Source organism: Staurois parvus, unplaced genomic scaffold (genome assembly GCF_062004578.1).
Source record: "Staurois parvus isolate SC_StPar_1 unplaced genomic scaffold, SC_StPar_1.0 ptg001855l, whole genome shotgun sequence".
NCBI classification, from domain to species: Eukaryota; Metazoa; Chordata; class Amphibia; order Anura; family Ranidae; genus Staurois; species Staurois parvus.
In genome coordinates, this window is record NW_028319651.1 from 110998 (window position 1) to 132867 (window position 21870).

At 47.1% G+C, this 21870-nt stretch overlaps 1 protein-coding gene across 1 annotated transcript; it reads right to left on the reverse strand.

Moving 5' to 3' along the window:
* Positions 1–10561: 10561 nt before the first annotated feature.
* Positions 10562–21338, reverse strand: LOC149434021 (hyaluronidase-2-like). Its single transcript, XM_089664204.1, has 3 exons — positions 19929–21338; positions 18024–18113; positions 10562–13445 (listed from the first exon to the last, which is right to left on the reverse strand). The coding sequence occupies exons 1-3, from the start codon at positions 20853–20855 to the stop codon at positions 13032–13034; spliced, it is 1431 nt and encodes a 476-aa protein (XP_089520330.1). The 5' UTR covers positions 20856–21338; the 3' UTR covers positions 10562–13031.
* Positions 21339–21870: the final 532 nt, after the last annotated feature.

Below are 21870 nucleotides of genomic sequence, written 5' to 3' on the forward strand. Positions count from 1 at the left end.
GGGGGAAAGTGTCCGGACTGGAAGGGGGGGAGAGTGTCCGGACTGGAAGGGGGGGGGAGTGTCCGGACTGGAAGGGGGGGAAAGTGTCCGGACTGGAAGGGGGGGAAAGTGTCCGGACTGGAAGGGGGGAGAAAATGTCCGGACTGGAAGGGGGGGAAAGTGTCCGGACTGGAAGGGGGGAGAAAATGTCCGGACTGGAAGGGGGGCAAAGTGTCCGGACTGGAAGGGGGGGAAAGTGTCCGGACTGGAAGGGGGGAGAAAATGTCCGGACTGGAAGGGGGGCAAAGTGTCCGGACTGGAAGGGGGGGAAAGTGTCCGGACTGGAAGGGGGGGGGAAAGTGTCCGGACTGGAAGGGGGGGGGGGAAGTGTCCGGACTGGAAGGTGGGAGAAAGTGTCCGAACTGGAAGGGGGGGAAAGTGTCTGTACTGGAAGGGGGTGAAAGTGTCCAAACTGGAAGGGGGGGGAAGTGTCCAGACTGGAAGGAGGGGGAAGTGTCCGGACTGGAAGGGGGGGGAAGTGTCTGGACTGGAAGGGGGGGGGGGGAAAGTGTCCGGACTGGAAGGGGGGGGAAAGTGTCCGGACTGGAAGGGGGGGGAAAATGTCCGGACTGGAAGGGGGTGAAAGTGTCCGGACTGGAAGGGGGTGAAAGTGTCCGGACTGGAAGAGGGGGAAAGTGTCCGGACTGGAAGAGGGGGAAAGTGTCTGGACTGGAAGGGGGGGAAAGTGTCCGGACTGGAAGGGGGGGGGAAGTGTCCGGACTGGAAGGGGGTGAAAGGGTCCGGACTGGAAGGGGGTGAAAGTGTCCGGACTGGAAGAGGGGGAAAGTGTCCGGACTGGAAGGGGGTGAAAGTGTCCGGACTGGAAGGGGGGGGAAAGTGTCCGGACTGGAAGGGGGTGAAAGGGTCCGGACTGGAAGGGGGTGAAAGTGTCCGGACTGGAAGAGGGGGAAAGTGTCCGGACTGGAAGGGGGGGAAAGTGTCCGGACTGGAAGGGGGGGGGGAAAGTGTCCGGACTGGAAGGGGGTGAAAGTGTCCGGACTGGAAGGGGGGGAAGTGTCTGGACTGGAAGGGGGGGGGGGGGGAAGTGTCCGGACTGGAAGGGGGGGGGAAAGTGTCCGGACTGGAAGGGGGGGGGGGAAAGTGTCCGGACTGGAAGGGGGTGAAAGTGTCCGGACTGGAAGGGGGTGAAAGTGTCCGGACTGGAAGAGGGGGAAAGTGTCCGGACTGGAAGAGGGGGAAAGTGTCTGGACTGGAAGGGGGGGAAAGTGTCCGGACTGGAAGGGGGGGGAAAGTGTCCGGACTGGAAGGGGGTGAAAGGGTCCGGACTGGAAGGGGGTGAAAGTGTCCGGACTGGAAGAGGGGGAAAGTGTCCGGACTGGAAGGGGGTGAAAGTGTCCGGACTGGAAGGGGGGGGAAAGTGTCCGGACTGGAAGGGGGTGAAAGGGTCCGGACTGGAAGGGGGTGAAAGTGTCCGGACTGGAAGAGGGGGAAAGTGTCCGGACTGGAAGGGGGGGAAAGTGTCCGGACTGGAAATGGTTAAAGCTGAACTTCGTTCTCACGAACAACGTTGACTATTGTTAATGATTATGTTGCTAGCCTTAGTAAATGGATAGCAAAGTATACAGCTGTGGTGAAAAATCTTGTCCCGTCCCCCCCCGCATTTCTCACAGATAACACACTACTTCACCCAGAAATTTGCTGCAATGACAAATGTTTCGGCATTCTCGTGTTTATTTGTTTTTTTGTATTGGGGACACAAAAAAGTGGAGAAACAAAAAGCCAAATCTGACACATTCCACGCAAAATCCCAAACATTTACCAAATTATTGGCACCCTCCATGTAATATTTGGTCGCACACCCCTTGGAAAAATCACTGAAATCAATGGCTTCCTGGAGCCATCAATAAGTTTCTTCCACCTCTCTACTGGAATTTTGGATCGCTCTTCTTCCTCCAACTGCTCCGGGTCTCTCAGATTGGAAGGTTCCTCCTCCCAACTGCTGTTCTGAGATCTCTCTACAGGAGCTCTATGGGATGGAGATCTGGACTCATTGCTGACCAGTTCAGTCCTCTCCAGCGCTTTGTCTGACACCATCTCTGGGGGCTTAGTGATGTGTGATTTGGGTAATTGTCCTGCTGGAAGACCCATGACCTCTGACATTGGAGACCCAACTTTCTGACATCGGGCCCTACATTGCACCCCGGAATTCTTTGGTAGTCTTCAGATTTCATAATGCCATGTACACGGCCAAGACATCCAGTGCCTGAAGCAGCAAAGCACCCCAAACCGTCAGTGACCCCCCACCATGTGTGACTGGAGGGACTGGATTCTTTTTTTTTAAAGACATCGTTGCTTTTTCTGAAAACAGTAGAACGATGGGCTTTACCAAAACGCTGTCATTTTGTTTCGTCTGTCCACAGCACATTCTGCCAAAAGGATTTTGGCTTCCTCAGGTAAGTTTTGGCAAACTCCAATCTGGCTTCTGTTTCTGTGTCAGCAGTGGGGTCCTCCTGGGTCTTCTACCATATTTCTGTGTAAGCGGTGGGGTCCTCCTGGGTCTCCTACCATATCTCTGTGTCAGCAGTGGGGTCCTCCTGGGTCTCCTACCATTTTTCTGTGTCAGCGGTGGGGTCCTCCTGGGTCTCCTACCATATTTCTGTGTCAGTGGTGGGGTCCTCCTGGGTCTCCTACTATACTTCTGTGTCAGCGGTGCTGTCCTCCTGGGTCTCCTACCATATTTCTGTGTCAGCGGTGGGGTCCTCCTGGGTCTCCTACCATATTTTTGTGTCAGCGGTGGGGTCCACCTGGGTCTCCTCCCATATTACGGTGTCAGCGGTGGGGTCCACCTGGGTCTCCTACCATATTTCTGTGTCAGCGGTGGGGTCCTCCTGGGTCTCCTACCATATTTCTGTGTCAGCGGTGGGGTCCCCTGGGTCTCCTACCATATTTCTGTGTTAGCAGTGGGGTCCTCCTGGGTCTCCTACCATATTTCTGTGTCAGTAGTGGGGTCCTTCTGGGTCTTTTACGATATTTCTGTGTCAGCAGTGGGGTCCTCCTGGGTCTCCTACCATATTTCTGTGTCAGCAGTGGGGTCCCCCTGAGTCTCCTACCATGGCGTCCCTTTTCATTCAGATGGTGACGTATAGGGCGAGCGGACACAGATGTACCCGGTGCCTGAAGATCAGCTTGGACTTGTCTGGAAATTGATGGAGGTTCCTTAGCCATATTCCAACAATCCTTTGTTGAAATCTTTGATCAATTTTTCTCTTTCGTTCACGTCCAGGGAGATCAGCTACGGTGCCATGGGCTAGAAACATTTTGACAATGTTGCGCACAGTGGACACAGGAATATGAAGATCTCTTGATAATGGACTTGACACCTTGAGATTGTCCATGCTTTTCCATAATTTTGGTTCTCCAATCCTCAGACAATTCTTTGCTGCTCTTTCTCTCCTCCATGTTCCATGTGGCACACAGAGACACACAAAAGAAGGTGGAGGCCATTTTTCACCATTTTACCTGGTGGTCGGTATGATTTCTATGTTGTCAGCGCCTGGTCATGGATATGGGGGAGATTAATGACAAATTACAGGAGCGTCACAAATCTGGAATGCAATTATTTCTTACAATTTGGAGAAGGTGCCAATTTTTGGGTTTTGCGTGGAATGTGTCAGATTTGGCTTTTTGTTTCTCCACTTTTTTGTGTCACCGATACAAACCGAAGAAAGAAACATGAAAATGATGAAATATTTGTAATTGTAGCAATTTTCTGGGTGAAGTGGTGCATTATCTGACAGAAATGCGGGGGGGGGGACAAGATTTTTGACCATGACTGTATAATATTTACTTGTTTTAAACTTTATGATTGAGAGAGTGAAGTTATACACAATTAATAAGTGGCTTCTGTGTACTAAGCTAACAGTTCATACTCCTAGAGAGATGATTGCAGTCAGTGGATTGCTGTAGGAAAGTCCTGGATTCTTTCTTGGATACACAGAATATAACTGGATATAACATTTATAGGGAAAGGTGATCCAGGAAATATCAGATTGCCTCTCGGGGGTCAGGAAGGAATTCTTTCCCCTGCAGGAGCAAATTGGATCGTACTTTGCTGGTTTTTTTGCCTTCCTCTGGATCCACTGTGGGTGTAGGATTATAACATTTTTTTTTCTATGGTTGAACTGGATGGACTTTTGTCTTTTTTTCAGCCAGACTAACTATGTAACTATATAACTGTGTAACTATGTCATTATATACAGTCAGGTCCATAAATATTGGGACATTGACACAATTCTAACATTTTTGGCTCTATACACCACCACAATGGATTTGAAATGAAACAAACAAGATGTGCTTTAACTGCAGACTGTCAGCTTTAATTTGAGGGTATTTACATCCAAATCAGGTGAACAGTGTAGGAATTACAACAGTTTGCATATGTGCCTCCCACTTGTTAAGGGACCATAAGTAATGGGACAGAATAATAATCATAAATCAAACTTACACTTTTTAATACTTGGTTGCAAATCCTTTGCAGTCAATTACAGCCTGAAGTCTGGAACACATAGACATCACCAGACGCTGGGTTTCATCCCTGGTGATGCTCTGCCAGGCCTCTACTGCAACTGTCTTCAGTTCCTGCTTGTTCTTGGGGCATTTTCCCTTCAGTTTTGTCTTCAGCAAGTGAAATGCTCAATCGGATTCAGGTCAGGTGATGGACTTGGCCATTGCAGAACATTCCACTTCTTTGGTGTCTTTTGCAGTCTGCTTTGGGTCATTGTCCATCTGCACTGTGAAGCGTCCAATGAGTTGTGAAGCATATGGCTGAATATGAGCCGATAATATTCCCGAAACACTTCACAATTCATCCGGCTGCTTCTGTCAGCAGTCACATCATCAATAAATACAAGAGAAGCAGTTCCATTGGCAGCCATACATGCCCACGCCATGACACTACCACCACCATGATCACTGATGAGGTGGTATGCTGAGGACCATGAGCAGTTCCTTCTCCATACTCTTCTCTTCCCATCACTCTGGTACAAGTTGATGTCGGTCTCCTCTGTCCATAGGATGTTGTTCCAGAACTGTGAAGGCTTTTTTACATGTCGTTTGGCAAACTCTAATCTGGCCTTCCTGTTTTTGAGGCTCACCAATGGTTTCCATCTTGTGGTGAACCCTCTGTATTCACTCTGGTGAAGTCTTCTCTTGATTGGTGACTTTGACACACATACACCTACCTCCTGGAGAGTGTTCTTGATCTGGCCAACTGATGTGAAGGGTGTTTTCTTCACCAGGGAAAGAATTCTTCGGTCATCCACCACAGTTGTTTTCCGTGGTCTTCCGGGTCTTTTGGTGTTGCTGAGCTCACCGGTGCGTTCCTTCTTTTTAAGAATGTTCCAAACAGTTGTTGTGGCCACGCCTAATGTTTTTGCTATCTCTCTGATGGGTTTGTTTTGTTTTTTCAGCCTAATGATGGCTTCACTGATAGTGACAGCTCTTTGGATCTCATCTTGAGAGTTGACAGCAACAGATTTCCAATGTAAATAGCACACTTGAAATGAACTCTGGACCTTTTATCTGCTTATTGTAATTGGGATAATGAGGGAATAACACACACCTGGCCATGGAACAGCTGAGAAGCCAATTGTCCCATTACTTTTGGTCCCTTAACAAGTGGGAGGCACATATGCAAACTGTTGTAATTCCTACACCGTTCACCTGATTTGGATGTAAATACCCTCAAATTAAAGCTGACAGTCTGCAGTTAAAGCACATCTTGTTTGTTTCATTTCAAATCCATTGTGGTGGTGTATAGAGCCAAAAATGTTAGAATTGTGTCGATGTCCCAATATTTATGGACCTGACTGTAACTGTGTAACTATGTAACTATATAACTGTGTAACTATGTAACTATATAACTGTGTAACTATGTAATTATATAACTGTGTAATTATGTAACTATATAACTGTGTAATTATGTAACTATATAACTGTGTAACTATGTAACTATGTAACTATGTAATTATGTAACTGCGTAACTATGTAATTCTGTAACTATGTTATATGCTGGTTACGTCCAGGGGCAGAGGAACATGATATAATATATACCTTTTTCCTTGCTCTTCGCAGGCTTCCTCCACGCTGTGCGAATTGAACTTTTTTCTTAGGTGCTCCAGCTGGCGATCGTACACCGACGTCATCACGTACATTGCAGGACCAATGGTCTAGAAGCCTGTTGGAGTGAGGAATGGGGTATTACAGCTTCTTCCTCTCCCCCTAGACCTAGGTCAGAGACACCAACCTGAAACCTGATTAGACACATTGACTGAAAACTGGGCGACTTCCACATTGCGCTAACAATATGAAGATTTCCTACAACACAATAAATGGTGCAGAACATGCAATGCCTAAGAAATAATATACATTGTAATGGAAACCTTCCCCGGCCTCACCCTGTCCAACTATTATCAATGTTCCCGTATGGTGTCAGTATCACGGTACAGAGACATCGTGTCCTCTACACAGATGTAATGGATTCGCATGTTCATGTAACCATCTCAGTGACACGCAAACCCCCTCCAGATATAAATCCAACACCAGGACATTATAAACAGAGGACAATCATTCTATAGTTCTATAGAACAGTGGTCTTCAAACTCCGGGGGCTGGATGCAGCCCTTTTCTTCCTTCTGGCCTCTTCTTTTCTTCCCACTGATACAATACACTATTCTTCCCTCTGACACCAAGAATGGGGCATAATTCCTGCTACTGACATCAACAACCGGGCACTATTTCTCTCATTGACACCAATCATGGAGCACTATTGCTTCCACTGACACCAGCAATAGAGCACTATTCCTCCTACTGACACCAATGATGGGGCACTATTCCTCCCACTGACACCAATGATAGGGCACTATTCCTCCCACTGACACCAACAATGGGGAATTATTCCTCCCACTGACGCCAACAATGGAGCACTATTCCTCCCACTGACACCAACAATGGGGCACTATTCCTCCCACTGACACCAACAATGGGGCACTATTCCTCCCACTGACATCAAAGATAGGGCACTATTCCTCCCACTGACACCAATGATGGGGCACTATTCCTCCCATTGACACACACCAATCATGGAGCACTATTTCTCCCACTGACACCAACAATAGAGAACTATTCCTCCCACTGACACCAATGATGGGGCACTATTCCTCCCACTGACACCAATGATGGAGCACTATTCCTCCGACACCAACAATGGGGCACTATTCCTCCCACTGACACCAACAATAGAGCACTATTCCTTCCACTGATACCAACGATGGGGTGCTATTCCTCCCAGTGACACCAACGATGGGGTGCTATTCCTCCCCCTAATACCAAAGATGCATTGTTTACTCCCACTGATGTCAGGACAATTTTTGATCCCGATGACCACAGTCCGGCCCCCCAAAAACCTGAAGGACAAGTAAACTGGCCCTTTGGCCTAGAAAGTTTGGAGACCCCTGCCATAGAACATGCAATATGAGGAGTGTGGCTCCAACTAGTGGACAAACTGCAGAATGCATGCATAGAGCTGACACAGCGGGCTTCTTGATAATAATCACTTTTCTTTTCCCCTCCAAATTTTTTCCACAACTGTCTACAGTCTGAAGCAGAAATCTGTGATGTCAAAGTGAAATGATGAGCAAACTTTGCAAGGCTGAATGATTTGCAGCAGCACGGGTCGCCTGCGGTTTCAGCACAACAGAGAAACTCCTAGTTTCATGACCGCTTCTCCCGCCCACAATGCTCCCAATGTCTATATGAGCTATTATTTAACATTTTATGCACCAAAAAAATAGATGCGCCACATGAAAATTGGTTGATTTCTTCCTTTATAGTGGAAAAAGGGGGCAACAGGCAGGAGGGGCAGCTGCCCCGGGTGCAGCGCCATCTTGCTTTGAATGATAAAAATGATTTAACTACTTCCAGTCCGGACGCTTTCCCCCCCTTCCAGTCCGGACGCTTTCACCCCCTTCCAGTCTGAACACTTTCCCCCCCTTCCAGTCTGAACACTTTCCCCCCCTTCCAGTCCGGACACTTTCACCCCCCTTTCAGTCCGGACGCTTTCACCCCCTTCCAGTCCAGACACTTTCACCCCCTTCCAGTCCGGACACTTTCCCCCCCTTCAAGTCCGGACATTTTCACCCCCTTCCAGTCCGGACACTTTCACCCCCTTCCAGTCCGGACGCTTTCACCCCCTTTCCAATCCGGACGCTTTCACCCCCTTCCAATCCGGACGCTTTCACCCCCTTCCAGTCCGGATGCTTTCACCCCCTTCAAGTCCGGACACTTTCCCCCCCTTTTAGTCCAGATGCTTTCACCCCCTTCAAGTCTGGACATTTTCACCCCCTTCAAGTCCGGACACTTTCACCCCCTTCAAGTCCGGACGCTTTCCTCCCCTTCCAGTCCGGACGCTTTCACCCCCTTCCAGTCCGGACGCTTTCACCCCCTTCCAGTCCGGACACTTTCATCCCCTTCCAGTCCGGACACTTTCACCCCCTTCATGTCCAGGCCAATTTTCAGCTTTCAGCGCTCTCACACTTTGAATGACAATTGCGCGGTCATGCAACACTGTACCCATATGAATTTTTCAGCATTTTTTTTTGACAGATAAAACTTTATTTTGGTGATATTTATTCACCGCTGGGATTTTCGGTTTGTGGTGCAGAGATGCAGGGCAGTTTTGCTTTAATATCCCTAGGCGGGCAGTGCATAGAAATACGTACAGAAGAAAACAATTACAAAAAGATAAGAAAGGAAACATTTTTAAAAACCCAGAAATTTATTTACAACATATTTGCCAAGAAATAAAAAGAGAGCAAGAAACACATAAATGAGTAGTTTGTGTGGTATGGTTTATCCTGTTGGCAGGGAGTTCACCAAGAAGGTTCTGTAACCATCGCATTTGGAACACTCCAAGATGAATTATTATTTTCCTTTTTTATGTTGCAGTTGCAAGAAAAAGTATGTGAACCCCTTGGGATTACGTGGAGTTTTGCATGAATTGGGCATAAAATGTGCTCTGAACGTCATCTAAGTCACAACAATAGAAGAACACAGTCTGCTGAACATAATACTACACAAACATTAGATGTTGCCATGGTTTAATTGCACATAACATGTAAACATTCACAGTGCAGGGAGGAAAAAGTATGTGAACCTTTGGACTTAATAACTGGTTGACCCTCCTTTGGCAGCAATAACCTCAACCAAACCTTTCCTGTAGTTGCAGATCAGACCTGCACAACGATCTGGAGTCATTTTGGACCACTCCTCTTCACAAAACTGTTTCAGTGTAGCAATATTCTTGGGATGTCTGGTGTGAATCGCTCTCTTACGGTCATGCCACAGCATTTCAATCGGGTTGAGGTCAGGACTCTGACTGGGCCACTCCAGAAGGTGTATTCTGTGCTGTTGCAGCCATTGTTTTGTTGAATTACTTGTATGCTTTGGGTCATTGTCCTGTTGCATCACCCATCCTCTGCGGAGCTTCAGTTGGCGGACAGATGGTCGTACGTTTTCCTGCAAAATGTTTTGATAAACTCTGGAATTCATTTTCCCATCAATGACAACAATCCGTCCAGGCCCTGAGGCAACAAAGCAGCCCCAAACTATGATGCTCCCTCCGCCATGTTTTACAGTGGGGATGAGGTTTTGATGTTGGTGTGCTGTGCCTTTTTTTCTCCACACATAGTGTTGTGTGTTCTTCCCAAACAACTCAATCTTGGTTTCATCTGTCCACAGTATATTCTGCCAGTAGTGCTGTGGAACATCCAGGTGCTTTTTTGCAAACTTCAAACGTGCTGCAATCTTCTTTTTGGCCAGCAATGGCTTCCTCCGTGGTGTCCTCCCATGTACGCCATTCTTGTTTAATGTTTTCCTTACTGTAGATGTGTCAACAAAAATGTTAGCATGTCCCAGAGATTTCTGTAGGTCTTTAGCTGACACTCTGGGATTCTTCTTTACCTCATGCAGCATTCTGCGCTGTGCTCTTGCAGTCATTTTTACAAGACGACCACGCCTAGGGAGAGTAGCAACAGTGCTAAACTTTCTCCATTTGTAGACAGTCTGTCTTACCATGGACACATGAACATCAAGGCTTTTGGGGATACTTTTGTAACCCTTTCCAGCTTCATGCAAGTCAACAATTCTTGATGGTAGGTCTTCTGAGAGCTCTTTTCTGCGAGGCATGGTTCACATCAGACAGTGCTTCTTGAAACCGGTAAACCCAAAACAGGTGTCAGCAACACATCCAATATCATCACACTGATTGGAGTCAAAGTTGGCTCACTCCTGGCTCCAATTAGCTCTGGGAGAAGTCATTAAGCTAGGGCCTCACATACTTTTTCCTCCCTGCACTGTGAATGTTTACATGTTATGTGCAATTAAACCATGACAACATCTAATGTTTGTGTAGTATTATGTTCAGCAGACTGTGTTCTTCTATTGTTGTGACTTAGATGACGTTCAGAGCACATTTTATGCCCAATTCATGCAAAACTCCACGTAATCCCAAGGGGTTCACATACTTTTTCTTGCAACTGTACTTAATTTATAGAGGTATTGAAGTGGGATGGACTCAGGCCCGGACTGGCCATAGGGAACACCGGGCATTTGCCACGTGGGCCGGGGCCACCTGGATAGGAGGGGCAGCTGGGTGGCACATATAGCAACCGTGCATTTCTCGGTTCCTCTATGTGCCACCCGGCCGCCCCTCCTATCCATCTCCTGCATGCCCTGGGCTCCTTTATGCTTTTTTCCCTCCTTCCTTCTTTCCCTCCTTCCTTCTTTCCTTCTTTCCCTCCTTCCTTCTTTCCCTCCTTTCTGCTTTCCCTCCTTTCTGCTTTCCCTCCTTTCTGCTTTCCTTCTTTTCCTCCTTCCTTCTTTCCTTCTTTCCCTCCTTTCTTCTTTCCCTCCTTCCTTCTTTCCTTCTTTCCCTCCTTGCTTCATTCCCTTCTTTCCTTCTTTCTTTCCTTCCTCCTTCCCTCCTTTAACTCTTTCTTTCTTTCCCTCCTTCCTTCCTTTCTCTTTCTTTCTTTCTTTCTTTCCTTCTCTCTTTCTTTCTTCTACAAAAAAAATGCAGAAAATAAATAAATAATATATATATATATGTAAATAAAAATAAAAACCTACTGACACTATTGGCGGAATTACCAGGGTCGCAAAGGTCACTCTTGTGACTGGGCTCCGAGGAAAGGGTCCCCAGGCTTGTGGCTGCTCAGTCAAAAATGCCCGGGCATATTTTTTGTCCCAGTCTGGGCTTGGATGACTCCAGTCCAATCACCCTTGGAGGTATTACAGTACTGGGATCAGGAGGGCACTATACTGGGATCAGGAGGGCACAATTCTGGGATCAGGAGGGCACAATTCTGGGATCAGGAGGGCACAGTACTGGGATCAGGAGGGAACAGTAAAGGGATCAGGAGGGCACAATATTGGGGATAAGGAGGGCACAGTACTGTGATTAGGAGGGCACAGTACTGGGATCAGGAGGGCACAATTCTGGGATCAGGAAGGCACAGTACTGGGATCAGGAGGGCACAATTCTGGGATCAGGAGGGCACAGTACTGGGATCAGGAGGGCACAATTCTGGGATCAGGAAGGCACAATTCTGGGATCAGGAGGGCACAATTCTGGGATCAGGAGGGCACATTACTGGGATCAGGAGGGAACAGTAAAGGGATCAGGAGGGCACAATACTGGGATAAGGAGGGCACAGTACTGGGATCAGGAGGACACAGTACTGGGATGAGGAGGGCACAGTACTGGGATCAGGAGGGCACAATACTGGGATAAGGAGGGCACAGTACTGGGATCAGGAGGGCACAGTACTGGGATCAGGAGGGCACAGTACAGGCTCCATGCCGCTGCCCCACACACGACCATCCTGGGACAGCTTAGTAAAGAGCATAACTGTCCTGGCAAATCCTGGACAGTTGTCAAGTATGATGTAATCCACAATTATCATGGGTCCCCCATGCACCTGAGACCTCCGACTAGCGCCCAGGGGTGCCCATGCATTAATGCATTAAGACAGCCCTGCTAAGCTCAAAATCAACAGACTCCTGTCTAACCCTGCATATACTCCCGTTTAGTGCTAGTTAGTTCAGTCCTAGCTAGACCCTCCGCATTTTCTCTCAGTCTGTGTTAGTTCTTCAAAGAAACAGGGTTAAGGAAAGTCAATGGGGGGGGGGGGTAGATTTACTAAAACTGGAGCACTCAGGATCTGGTGCAGCTGTGCATGGGAGTCAATCAGCTTCTAACTTCAGTTTGTTCAGTTAAGCTTTGTCAAGAAAACCTGGAAGCTGATTGGTTTCTATGCAGAGCTGCACCAGTTGCACCCTCCAGTTTTAGTAAATCAACCCCATTGTCTTCTTACACTTCAAATGACTGGAAAAAAACATCTTCTGGATCTGAAATAAAATTGTGCTAGATTGAACTTCTGCGTTGAAGAGTTAAGCTGCCTGTGGATGGTGCCAAGTCAGCAGGGGACCATACAGTCTGGACAGACTGGATCCAAGGAGATATTGCAATGCATAAAGTGGCATCTGAAGCAGAACACTACGCCCTCTTTTGTTTCCTACCATAGATTTAGGTTTCTTCCCACACCTCTACCCCACCTCCTCATTCTCTGCCTATATTTTCTATTCTTCTACACCCAATCTGTAATATCTGACACACCACCCTAAAAATAGAACAAAAAAAAATGGAAGCCACAACCGATGTCAATCACAGCTGATCATACTGGCCCAGCTGGTCTGGTTGAAGCTTCTGTTTCTCGAAATTTTCAACACTAGTTCAATACTCGCTCTAGGTCCAAAAATTTTTCCAGTTTATATTCGTCAACGGTGCTCTATAATTTTGTATGGGCCGGGTCCTATCTATTCTTACAACCCTTGACTGCTCAGTTTTCATAGGTTTGGCTCGACCACAGTTGAGGTTTCCCCCCTTGAGCTTCTCTAATTGTCCCACAAAATTTTCACCAGTCCAGTAGCACCAACAAGAGGACCATTGAGATCCAGGACTGTAGGCAGCTCCTGGTGAACCCCGAGGATTCTGCATCATCGTACGTGCGATCTCTTAAGCAAGTTTTTTTAGGACCGCCCAGGTAACACTGACATCGAAAGTGTCGGTGTAGATGCTTGATGTCCTCTGATGACAGCTGGCCCTCTGCCCACATTGGAACGGACGTGTTGGACCCTGAGGGTGCCTGAACGATGAGGAAGTTGTTGGGGTTGAGGTGTAGGTAGGCATTGGTGGTGTTCTCTTTGCGCAGGCATCGTCCGTTACCACCGCAGAGCTCCTGGCTGCAGAGAGAGGCCGCGGTGGTGACGTTCACGATGTATCGACCCAAATCTCCGTCCAGGTAGGATGTCATGTTCTGGCAGGCTTGCTGCGGGGAAGAAAGCTAGATTAGAAAGGTTTGAAGAGAACCTTTAGTGGATCTTCACATCTGGTAATACTCAGCACATACCCAGGACCCTCATTGGAGTTGATCCCGAATTTCAGACGAGGTTTAATTTTCGACTGAATTTCACGGATTTTAATGGCCGAAATCCACATTTCAGAGTTATTTTTGGAGGTTTCTGGGAAGAGAGACCAAAGGTTGCTCCGTAGGTTGTCTCTGCCTTGGAGCTGCTTCTGGGGATCTCTGAGCACCCTTAGTCAGTGGTGTATTTAGGTTTTGTGCTGCCCTAGGCAACACAAAAATCGTCTGCCCCCATGGACAGCGACCAATACAACTCCCCCTACCCCCTTCCACGGAGAGAGAATGACATTGACCACCAACACCCCTGCCTCCCACCCGGGAGAGCCTTCTACTACCCCCACCTTCTGGCAATAGAGAGACACTCATCTTCACAGCTCCGGACATCCCTGGGGACGAGGGCCAGGCTCTACATACACCATCAAGCAGCCGGCAGCCTCTCTCGGATCCCACCTGGTTCCCATGGTGTCCCTTCTCTCCTCCCTTCTTCTGGGGGGAGGTGCTGCCCCCCTGAAAAATGCCTCCCTAGGCAAGTGCCTTGTTTGCCTTGTGGTATATACCCCCCTGCCCTTAGTATGACTTCCAGTACCACCAGCCCCCCCCCCCCCCCCACTAGACATGGTTTGTTTCAACATTTGTTTTGATATGAATCAGATGAAGTTTGCTTTATTCGGAGATCTGGATTTATCCGAATTTCCGAATCACAATAGTGTCGAATTGCAATAATTCCGAAATACATTTTAACAAAATGAATTATTCGAATTTAAAAAAGGAATTTGATTTTGAAATGGAAACATCATGTAGCAAATGCAGTAAGTCTGCTTTAAAGAATAGAATAGAACAGAACAGAATAAAATAGAAAAACAGCATAGAATGGAATAGAATAGAAAAGAATAGAATAAAACAGAATATAATAGGAAATAAAGGAATAGAATACAGAAGAATAGAATAAAATAGAATAGAAAATAAAATGAGAGAATAGAACAGCAAAGATGTGAGTATTTTTAATAATACGCCTTATTTTTCTAGAAACTTAACAGCCAGCACTATAAGAGTTAATGGGCAGCACAGAGGCTAAATGGTTAGTATTTCCGCCTGGCAGTACTCGGGTTGTTGGTTCAAATCTCAGCCACGGCACCACCTGCCTGGAGTTTACATGTTCTCCCTGTACCTGCTTTCCTCCGGGTACTCCGGTTTCCTCCCACACTCCAAAGACATGCTGGTAGGTTAATTGGATCCTGCCTAAATTGTCCCTAGTATGTGTATGTATGAATGTGAGTTAGGGACTTTAGATTGTACGCCCTTTGAGGGTTAGGAATTGATGTGAATGTACAATATATATGTAAAGCGCGGCGTAAATTGACTTTGCTATATACGTACCGGAAATAAATAAATGGCTATCCCAGTTAATGACCACATTGGCCTCCTTCTGATGACATGCTTTCTTCTATACTCAGCTATCAAACACACTAAATGGAACATACCAACACCTGCTGAGGGGGAGAAACAGGGAAGGCATGGGCCATACCATTATAGTACAGAAGGTTACACAACACTGAAGGTGTACCAGAGCCAAGGGACCTGATTGGTTGGTGGGGTGACGGTCTGGAGGAGCCTGTTATATGGTTAAAAACTCAACAACTGCTCCAATCAAATCCCCAGGCGCCATTGTCTTCACCGTAACCAATCTTTCGATATGGGCTGCATCAAAACAGGCTGCCCGTCCCTGTTGGGGCTTTAGAAAAATGGTGCTCCAAAACCAGAACTGGATTCTGAAAATTAAAGCGTTTTAAAGGATTTTAACTTTTATGACTTTTAAAGATTTAATAAAATGAAAGAACTGTTCCCGGGGCGTACTGACCATTTGGAAACTGGGGCACTGCCCGAGGGCCCGGGGTCAGTAGGGGGCCCTATGAGATGCCCCTGGTACCTTTTTCATAGGCTTTTTTGAGTTTGGGCAAGGACACAGGGGCCCCATGATCCCCTATTGCCCGGGGACCCCATGAGTTTTTAGTCCGCCCCTGACTGTTCCATAGTTAAAAAAGCCAAACTGTTTTTGAGAATGTAGCCTGGCTCCTCCTCGCTTGGTCTCCGGGGATGGGGGTAAGTGGGAACAATGTTCCATATAGTGGACGTCCCCTAAAGTTAGAAGGTACTGGATACGAGTTCATTGCCTGACCTTCACTGTGACCATGACTAATACAACCCCCCCCCCCAGACCTGCACTGCTTAGTGAACCCAAAGCTGAGTCTCCAGATCCCCTCAGAACCTAGTCTGTTTTATGTTCCTGGTAGCCAAAATTGCAATCAGTGCCGGGACAAGGTCACCTAGAGCCCAGGGCAAACATGCTCCCTCCCCCAAGATGTTTGAGCATTATGAGTCAGCAAAAATCCCCCCCCCACAAATAAAAGAAAACCAAGCACTAAGTTGGATGCTTACCCCCTGCTGAAATCCCTTCTCCCAGCACAAATCTTTGCCCCCCCCATCCCCTCCCCCAGCTCAAATCCTCTCTCTCCCCATATGCCACCAGCACAAATTCCCCACCCCCAAAAAAAATTTCCCCCTCCTAGCACAAATTCACTAACCCCCAAATTTCCTCCAAATCCTTGGGCACAAATCCTCCCCCCACTCCAGCATAAATTCCCCTTCCCCAATCTTCCATCCTAGCACAAAACTCCCCCCAAATGTCCCCTCTGAACACAAATACCCCACCCCCATCATCCTTCTAGGCCTACTACTCCCCCCCAAAAAACATTTTCCTTCTATCACTCCCCCCGCCCCACCATATCGCCTTTTCAAGCACAAACCCCCCCAAATACCCCCTACTAGAACAAATCATCTTCCCCCTCCCAAAACAAATCCCTAAAATCACTACTCCTAGCACACCTTCTCAAATTTGCCCTTCTAGAACATTTCTTACCTATTGCTGCCCCCCAAATTTCCCCTCCCAACACAAATCTTCCCCCCAATCTTCTCATGATGCCCCCCCCCCCCTCCCCCCGACCTCACATGGTACCACAGTACCCAGGGCAGCCCCGTTCCTCCTGCCCACCGCTTGTCCCGGCCCTGATTGCAATTGCAACTGCCTGGAGGAGTCCTGTGGTGGACTTTACATTGATGAAACGTAAACTCTCGTGGATCGTGATCACTGAGAGAATGGTCAGCATCCAACGTGATACCTCTACCAGGTTTGAGCGAGTCTGGAGCCCATAGATTAGGTACCTACAGACTACGTCCTAATAACAAATCCTTTCTCTCTGCTAGGATGGACATTCCTGTCTCGTGGGTGGATCTTGTCTCTGTCTTTGCTCTTCCTCTCTTGCTCCCTTTTCCTCTCTCCTGCTCTTCTCTCCACATTTCGGCCTTGGAAGGATTAATGTCCTTTTATGACATAAAGACAAGTTGTGTTGCACCTTGTTCTTCTTGTGCCTGTTATCTACTAATACAAAAGTGGAGCAGATTTCAGGTTCTGGTCCGTTTGGGCTGCTCCCGCAGAGTCAGCATTTACATCCTTTTGTTCCCGTTTTTGATTTTCTCTAGTATTCCCCTTTTGAGGGTGGATTGGGATATTTGGGTTTGTTGCATCTACCATACATGTTGTTGATGTATGCCATTTTTCTCTTTTCTCTGTGTCTCGCTTGCGTTGTGATCTCCACTTGTCACGGTCATCAAGGGCTTCTGGCTGTACTGGTACCTATTCACATGTTAACTTGTAATAAAAACATTGAAAGAAGCCAAAGTGTCCGGTTCAGGATGGGGTCATGTAGGAACCCTAGGGCAGGCTGTAAGAACCGTGCTTCAACTCTATTGTGGTCCCCAGCTCCAGTACATACGGGCCTCTGGCTCTTGGGGGAACCCATTGCCTCAAACTTTTCTTAGGTGACAACATTTCCCCTTGTAGAGGGGATCGGAGGCCCAGGCTTCCCAAATAACCATGAAGGCCCACCACCTCCCAGTCCTACAAATGTAATATGTAAGAGGATCTATTGCCTACTGACGCAGCAGTTTCTGACTCTATGGCCCAGAATAAGTATGCATCAGGGGAGGACTGACCATTTGGGTACTCGGGCACTGCCTGAGGGCCCAGGGTCAATAGGGGGTCCCATGAGATGTCCCTGGTACCTTTCATAGGCTTTTTTAGGTGTGGTTTGAGTTTGGGCGAGGACACAGGTGCCCCATGATACCCTATTGCCCGGGGGCCCATGAGTTGTGAGTCCACCCCTGGTATGCACATCAGGGGTTCCACTTTCACTGGCTGCATAATTGCTTATTGAAAATAGCTTGGAAAGTTGCCTGTTGTCCATGTTAAAGGTGGCATCAATGTGTAAAAAACAGCTGGTGGGAATCATAAATGGAAGTCTATTCATTTCTGTCAGGATAGGTTTCCTTTAAGTAACAAGAATAAGTACAGGAAAGAGATAACTGGCTTGGACAAAGGATGGGACTCTGGACCAGAACACACAATATGGGTCTTCATACACCCACCTTGTTCTTGGAGTATTCTGCACCACCCCAAAATATCACCCCAGCCGCCCCCTGTGCCGCACTCTCTCCGACGGTGGAGATGAGATCCATCTAAAAGTAGAAAAAACAAAATTATTTATTAGAATATTGAAATCTTAAACCAAATAGATCACCTAGAAATATCCAGCCTGTCCCCAAAATGTGGTGAAACCGGTCCTTTGTCTAAAAAAAATGCCACCATATAATGGAAACCTGGAGAAACGGTCAAGGAAGGAGTAAGGGCCCATTCACATCTATGTATTGAGGTTACTAAACACCCCACAATGTGCCTTCATAGGTGTAAATGGGCCCTAACTCATCGGTACACTCTCAAGAAGAGGGCATAGATTCATCAAATTAAAGGGTCCCACCAGCGAACCATGACATTGTACTGTTCGATAGATGTTGGAGAGTTAAGGTAGATGTAAGCCCAATCACTAAAATCTCATAGAAACTTTAACATGTTCATTTAGTAGGTTATTTTCAATCTTTTTGAAATTGGCAGCTTTTGTTAAAGCAATCCCTGGTGATCCTGCCATAGAGGTTCTTGTTGAGGCAGTTCCTGTTATGGTAGCCTTTCTCAAACCTTTTTTCCCCAAAGGAACCCCTAAAATAATTTTCAGGTCTTGGGGAACCATTACTAAAAGTAATTCATTGGGAGAAAATGGGGAAATTGATCCTTATATTGGTGGTCAGTGGGAAGAATGCTCCTTACATTGGTGGTCAGCGGGAAGAATGTCCCTTACATTGGTGATCAGTGGGAAGAATGTCCCTTACATTGGTGGTCAGTGGGAAGAATGTTCCTTACATTGGTGGTCAGTGGGAAGAATGTTCCTTACATTGGAGGTCAATGGGAAAAATGCTCCTTACATTGGTGGTCAGTGGGAAGAATTATCCTTACATTGGTGATCAGTAGCAAAAATACCCCTTACATTGGGGGTCAGTGGGAAGAATGTCCCTTACATTGGTGATCAGTAGCAAAAATACCCCTTACATTGGGGGTCAGTGGGAAGAATGTCCCTTACATTGGTGATCAGTAGCAAAAATACCCCTTACATTGGTGGTCAGTGGGAAGAATGTCCCTTACATTAGTGATCAGTAGCAAAAATACCCCTTACATTGGGGGTCAGTGGGAAGAATGTCCCTTACATTGGGGGTCAGTGGGAAGAATGTCACTTACATTAGTGGTTAGTGGGAAGAACGCTCCTTACATTCATAGTCAGGGAGAAAATACCCTTTATATGGGTGGCCAGTACAAAAATGCCTGCTTACATTGGTGGTGAGTGGGAAGAATGCCCCTTACATTGATGGTCAAAATGCTCACCTTATAAAGAGCTAAAATGATAATTGGTGGAACTACAGTATGCAGGCATTATCAAAAGGGAAGGACAATCACCCAGAGCTCAGAGAACCTCTGTCAACCTCTGGAGGAACCTTAGGGTTCTAATGAACCCCTGATACAGAATGGCTGTGTTGTGGGGTAAGAACTGTCTCCTAATTTTGCTCTTGAGTTGCCACCTTATCACATGCCCCTCTGGCAGAGAGTACCATTGCCTGTTCCAACACACATTGTCCACCATTGTTACTATCAGGAAGCCAGTCCTGTGTAATGACATCCAGACAATACTAGATAGAGGGCATGAAGACAGGAAGTGGCCATAAGAGGATTCAGGAGATCAACAGCACTGAGACGGGATAAAAGGGTGTTCATTCTAGCTCTTTATTGCTGGGAAAATTACTGGGTTGGGTAAGTTGCCAGATCCCTAATAGTTTTGCTTAACTGAACCCTTATAATATCATCCTGCTCCTTTGTGTAGGTGGTTGTCACCATTGGCAGAGCAGGAGGGACCTTTCTGCTGGTGCACATTGCTCATTGTGTCATCTTACCTGGGAAAGAGGGTTGTTGTTTTCTGTGTAGGTGGGTCTTGTGTACACGAAGACGGGTAGAGAGTAGTTGGTGTGTTGTGGTGCGACCCTCATGGCCTCTTTTACTCTGTGGCGGACAAATTTGCGACCATTCACAGAAGAACTAAGAACGAAGTCTAGATAGATGGATGGATACAAGGCCGTACTCTCCTTCCATAGAAACAATAATAGGTCATTACGTGACATCTCCACATTGGGGCACTTGCCAGTATAATTACTCCAGTTGGTCAGGTAGTCATAGTTGTGGCAGTCTGGGAACAGGTAATACCCCCAGAGCTGGTGGGGTCTAATCTTTTTGGCATATAGCAGTGTTTCTAGCATGAACTCGCGGGCTGATTTTTCAAATTCATCCTGAGCTTCCTTGTTCACCATTTCGGCCGTCCAGTTTGGATATCGAGAAGCCACCAATTGCCGTGAAGCTTGCCTGTATATGTCCTTCGTTTGCCAGTTTCGAACCCAAAGGGGTCGCCATTCTTCCCAGTCAATGACCCCCAGCCCTTTTTTAACAGCTGACGGTATGTATTTGTCAATCCCGACCAACATCTGGTCCAGGTGAGCCTGAAGACTGGCATTCTGGGGCGCACCTCCATTGATGGAAACATTGTACTGGTTGTAGTAAGGGTAGAGCCCCAGACGTTCTTTGTAGTAGAGGGTGAGATCCTGGTCCACAACACCCTCAGTAGGTGTTGAGTTGAGATCAAAAAGTCGAAGGTCAAGCGACACATTGTAGCGGAGTTGGCAATTCTGAGTGGGCGCATTCCATGCCACCATGAAAGGGCGGCCGCTGAACATGGGACGGATCGTGAGCTTGTGTTTTCCCGTGTTAGATGACCGCACATCAACTGCCATGGTAAGGAGGACCCAGGAAAGGAGGTAGAGGGTTGTCATTGAGAAAGACTGGAGATTGAGCTTGAAATGACCTATAAACAGAAAATCTGAGAAAGCAATGTGTTAATGTACAGGAAAAGGAGACGCAACAGGAAGTGAGAGGAAATCTTTACTAAGTGAAGGACATTCTGCTCTCCAGTTGTCACCAGAACAGGCAACCACTTTGACAGATTTACCCCTGCTTCTTGTTCTGATAACAATTGGAAAAATTTGGATTTTCCATCACTTTTTTATCTTAATGACAGGGATTTCAGTGCCTCTGTTGTGAACATTAAAGCTGAAGTTTTCCACAATGTCTGCGGCAAAAAAAAAGGTCAGCAAGGTCTTGTGTTAAAGCCCTTTTACCACCTGTTCAGAATACGTAAATATTTTAGTGTTTGTAGTCTTGGCACAAGTGCACTTTAATATGGTGTAGTCTTCTCTGCAGCCAGCAAGTGGAGCCACAGCCTCCTTTTCACATATGAAGCATCGCTTCCCTCTCAGCTGTGCTGAAAGAAGCCCATAGTCATCAGAGAAGCTGTTCCCTCCCTGAGATGTGACTCTCCTCTCATTGGCTCAGCCAGAGATTTCAGTCAGACAAACTGAGCTAGAAAGCAACCTGCTTTATTGGATCTCAGCTAGCATATTATACATCATCAAATTGTTCACTTGTAATATATACTGTATATAGGGAGTCAAGGAGGGTGGATAGCACCAGCAACCAGTTCCATCTCAATAGCATCATGGGGCCCTTGGCAAAGTAAGGCACTGGGGTCCCTACCAGCCTGCATCAGGTGTCCCCATTACAGTGCCCATAGACTGTACATCAGATGCCCCTCATCACAGTGTACCCATACATCAGGTGCCCTCATCACAGTGTCCCCATACATCAGGTGTCCCCCATCACAGTGTCCCCATACATCAGGTGTTCCCTTCACAGTGTCCCCATACATCAGGTGTCCCCCATCACAGTGTCCCCATACATCAGGCGTCCCCCATCACAGTGTCCCCATACATCAGGTGTCCCCCATCACAG

Coding starts and splice junctions, on each gene's coding strand:
- LOC149434021 (XM_089664204.1), bottom strand. CDS start 20,855: ATGACAACCCTCTACCTCCTTTCCTGGGTCCTCCTTACCATGGCAGTT. Junction 18,114..19,928: donor ACAACAACCCTCTTTCCCAG/GTAAGATGACAC, acceptor TTCTACTTTTAG/ATGGATCTCATCTCCACCGT. Junction 13,446..18,023: donor CAGAATACTCCAAGAACAAG/GTGGGTGTATGA, acceptor TCTTCCCCGCAG/CAAGCCTGCCAGAACATGAC.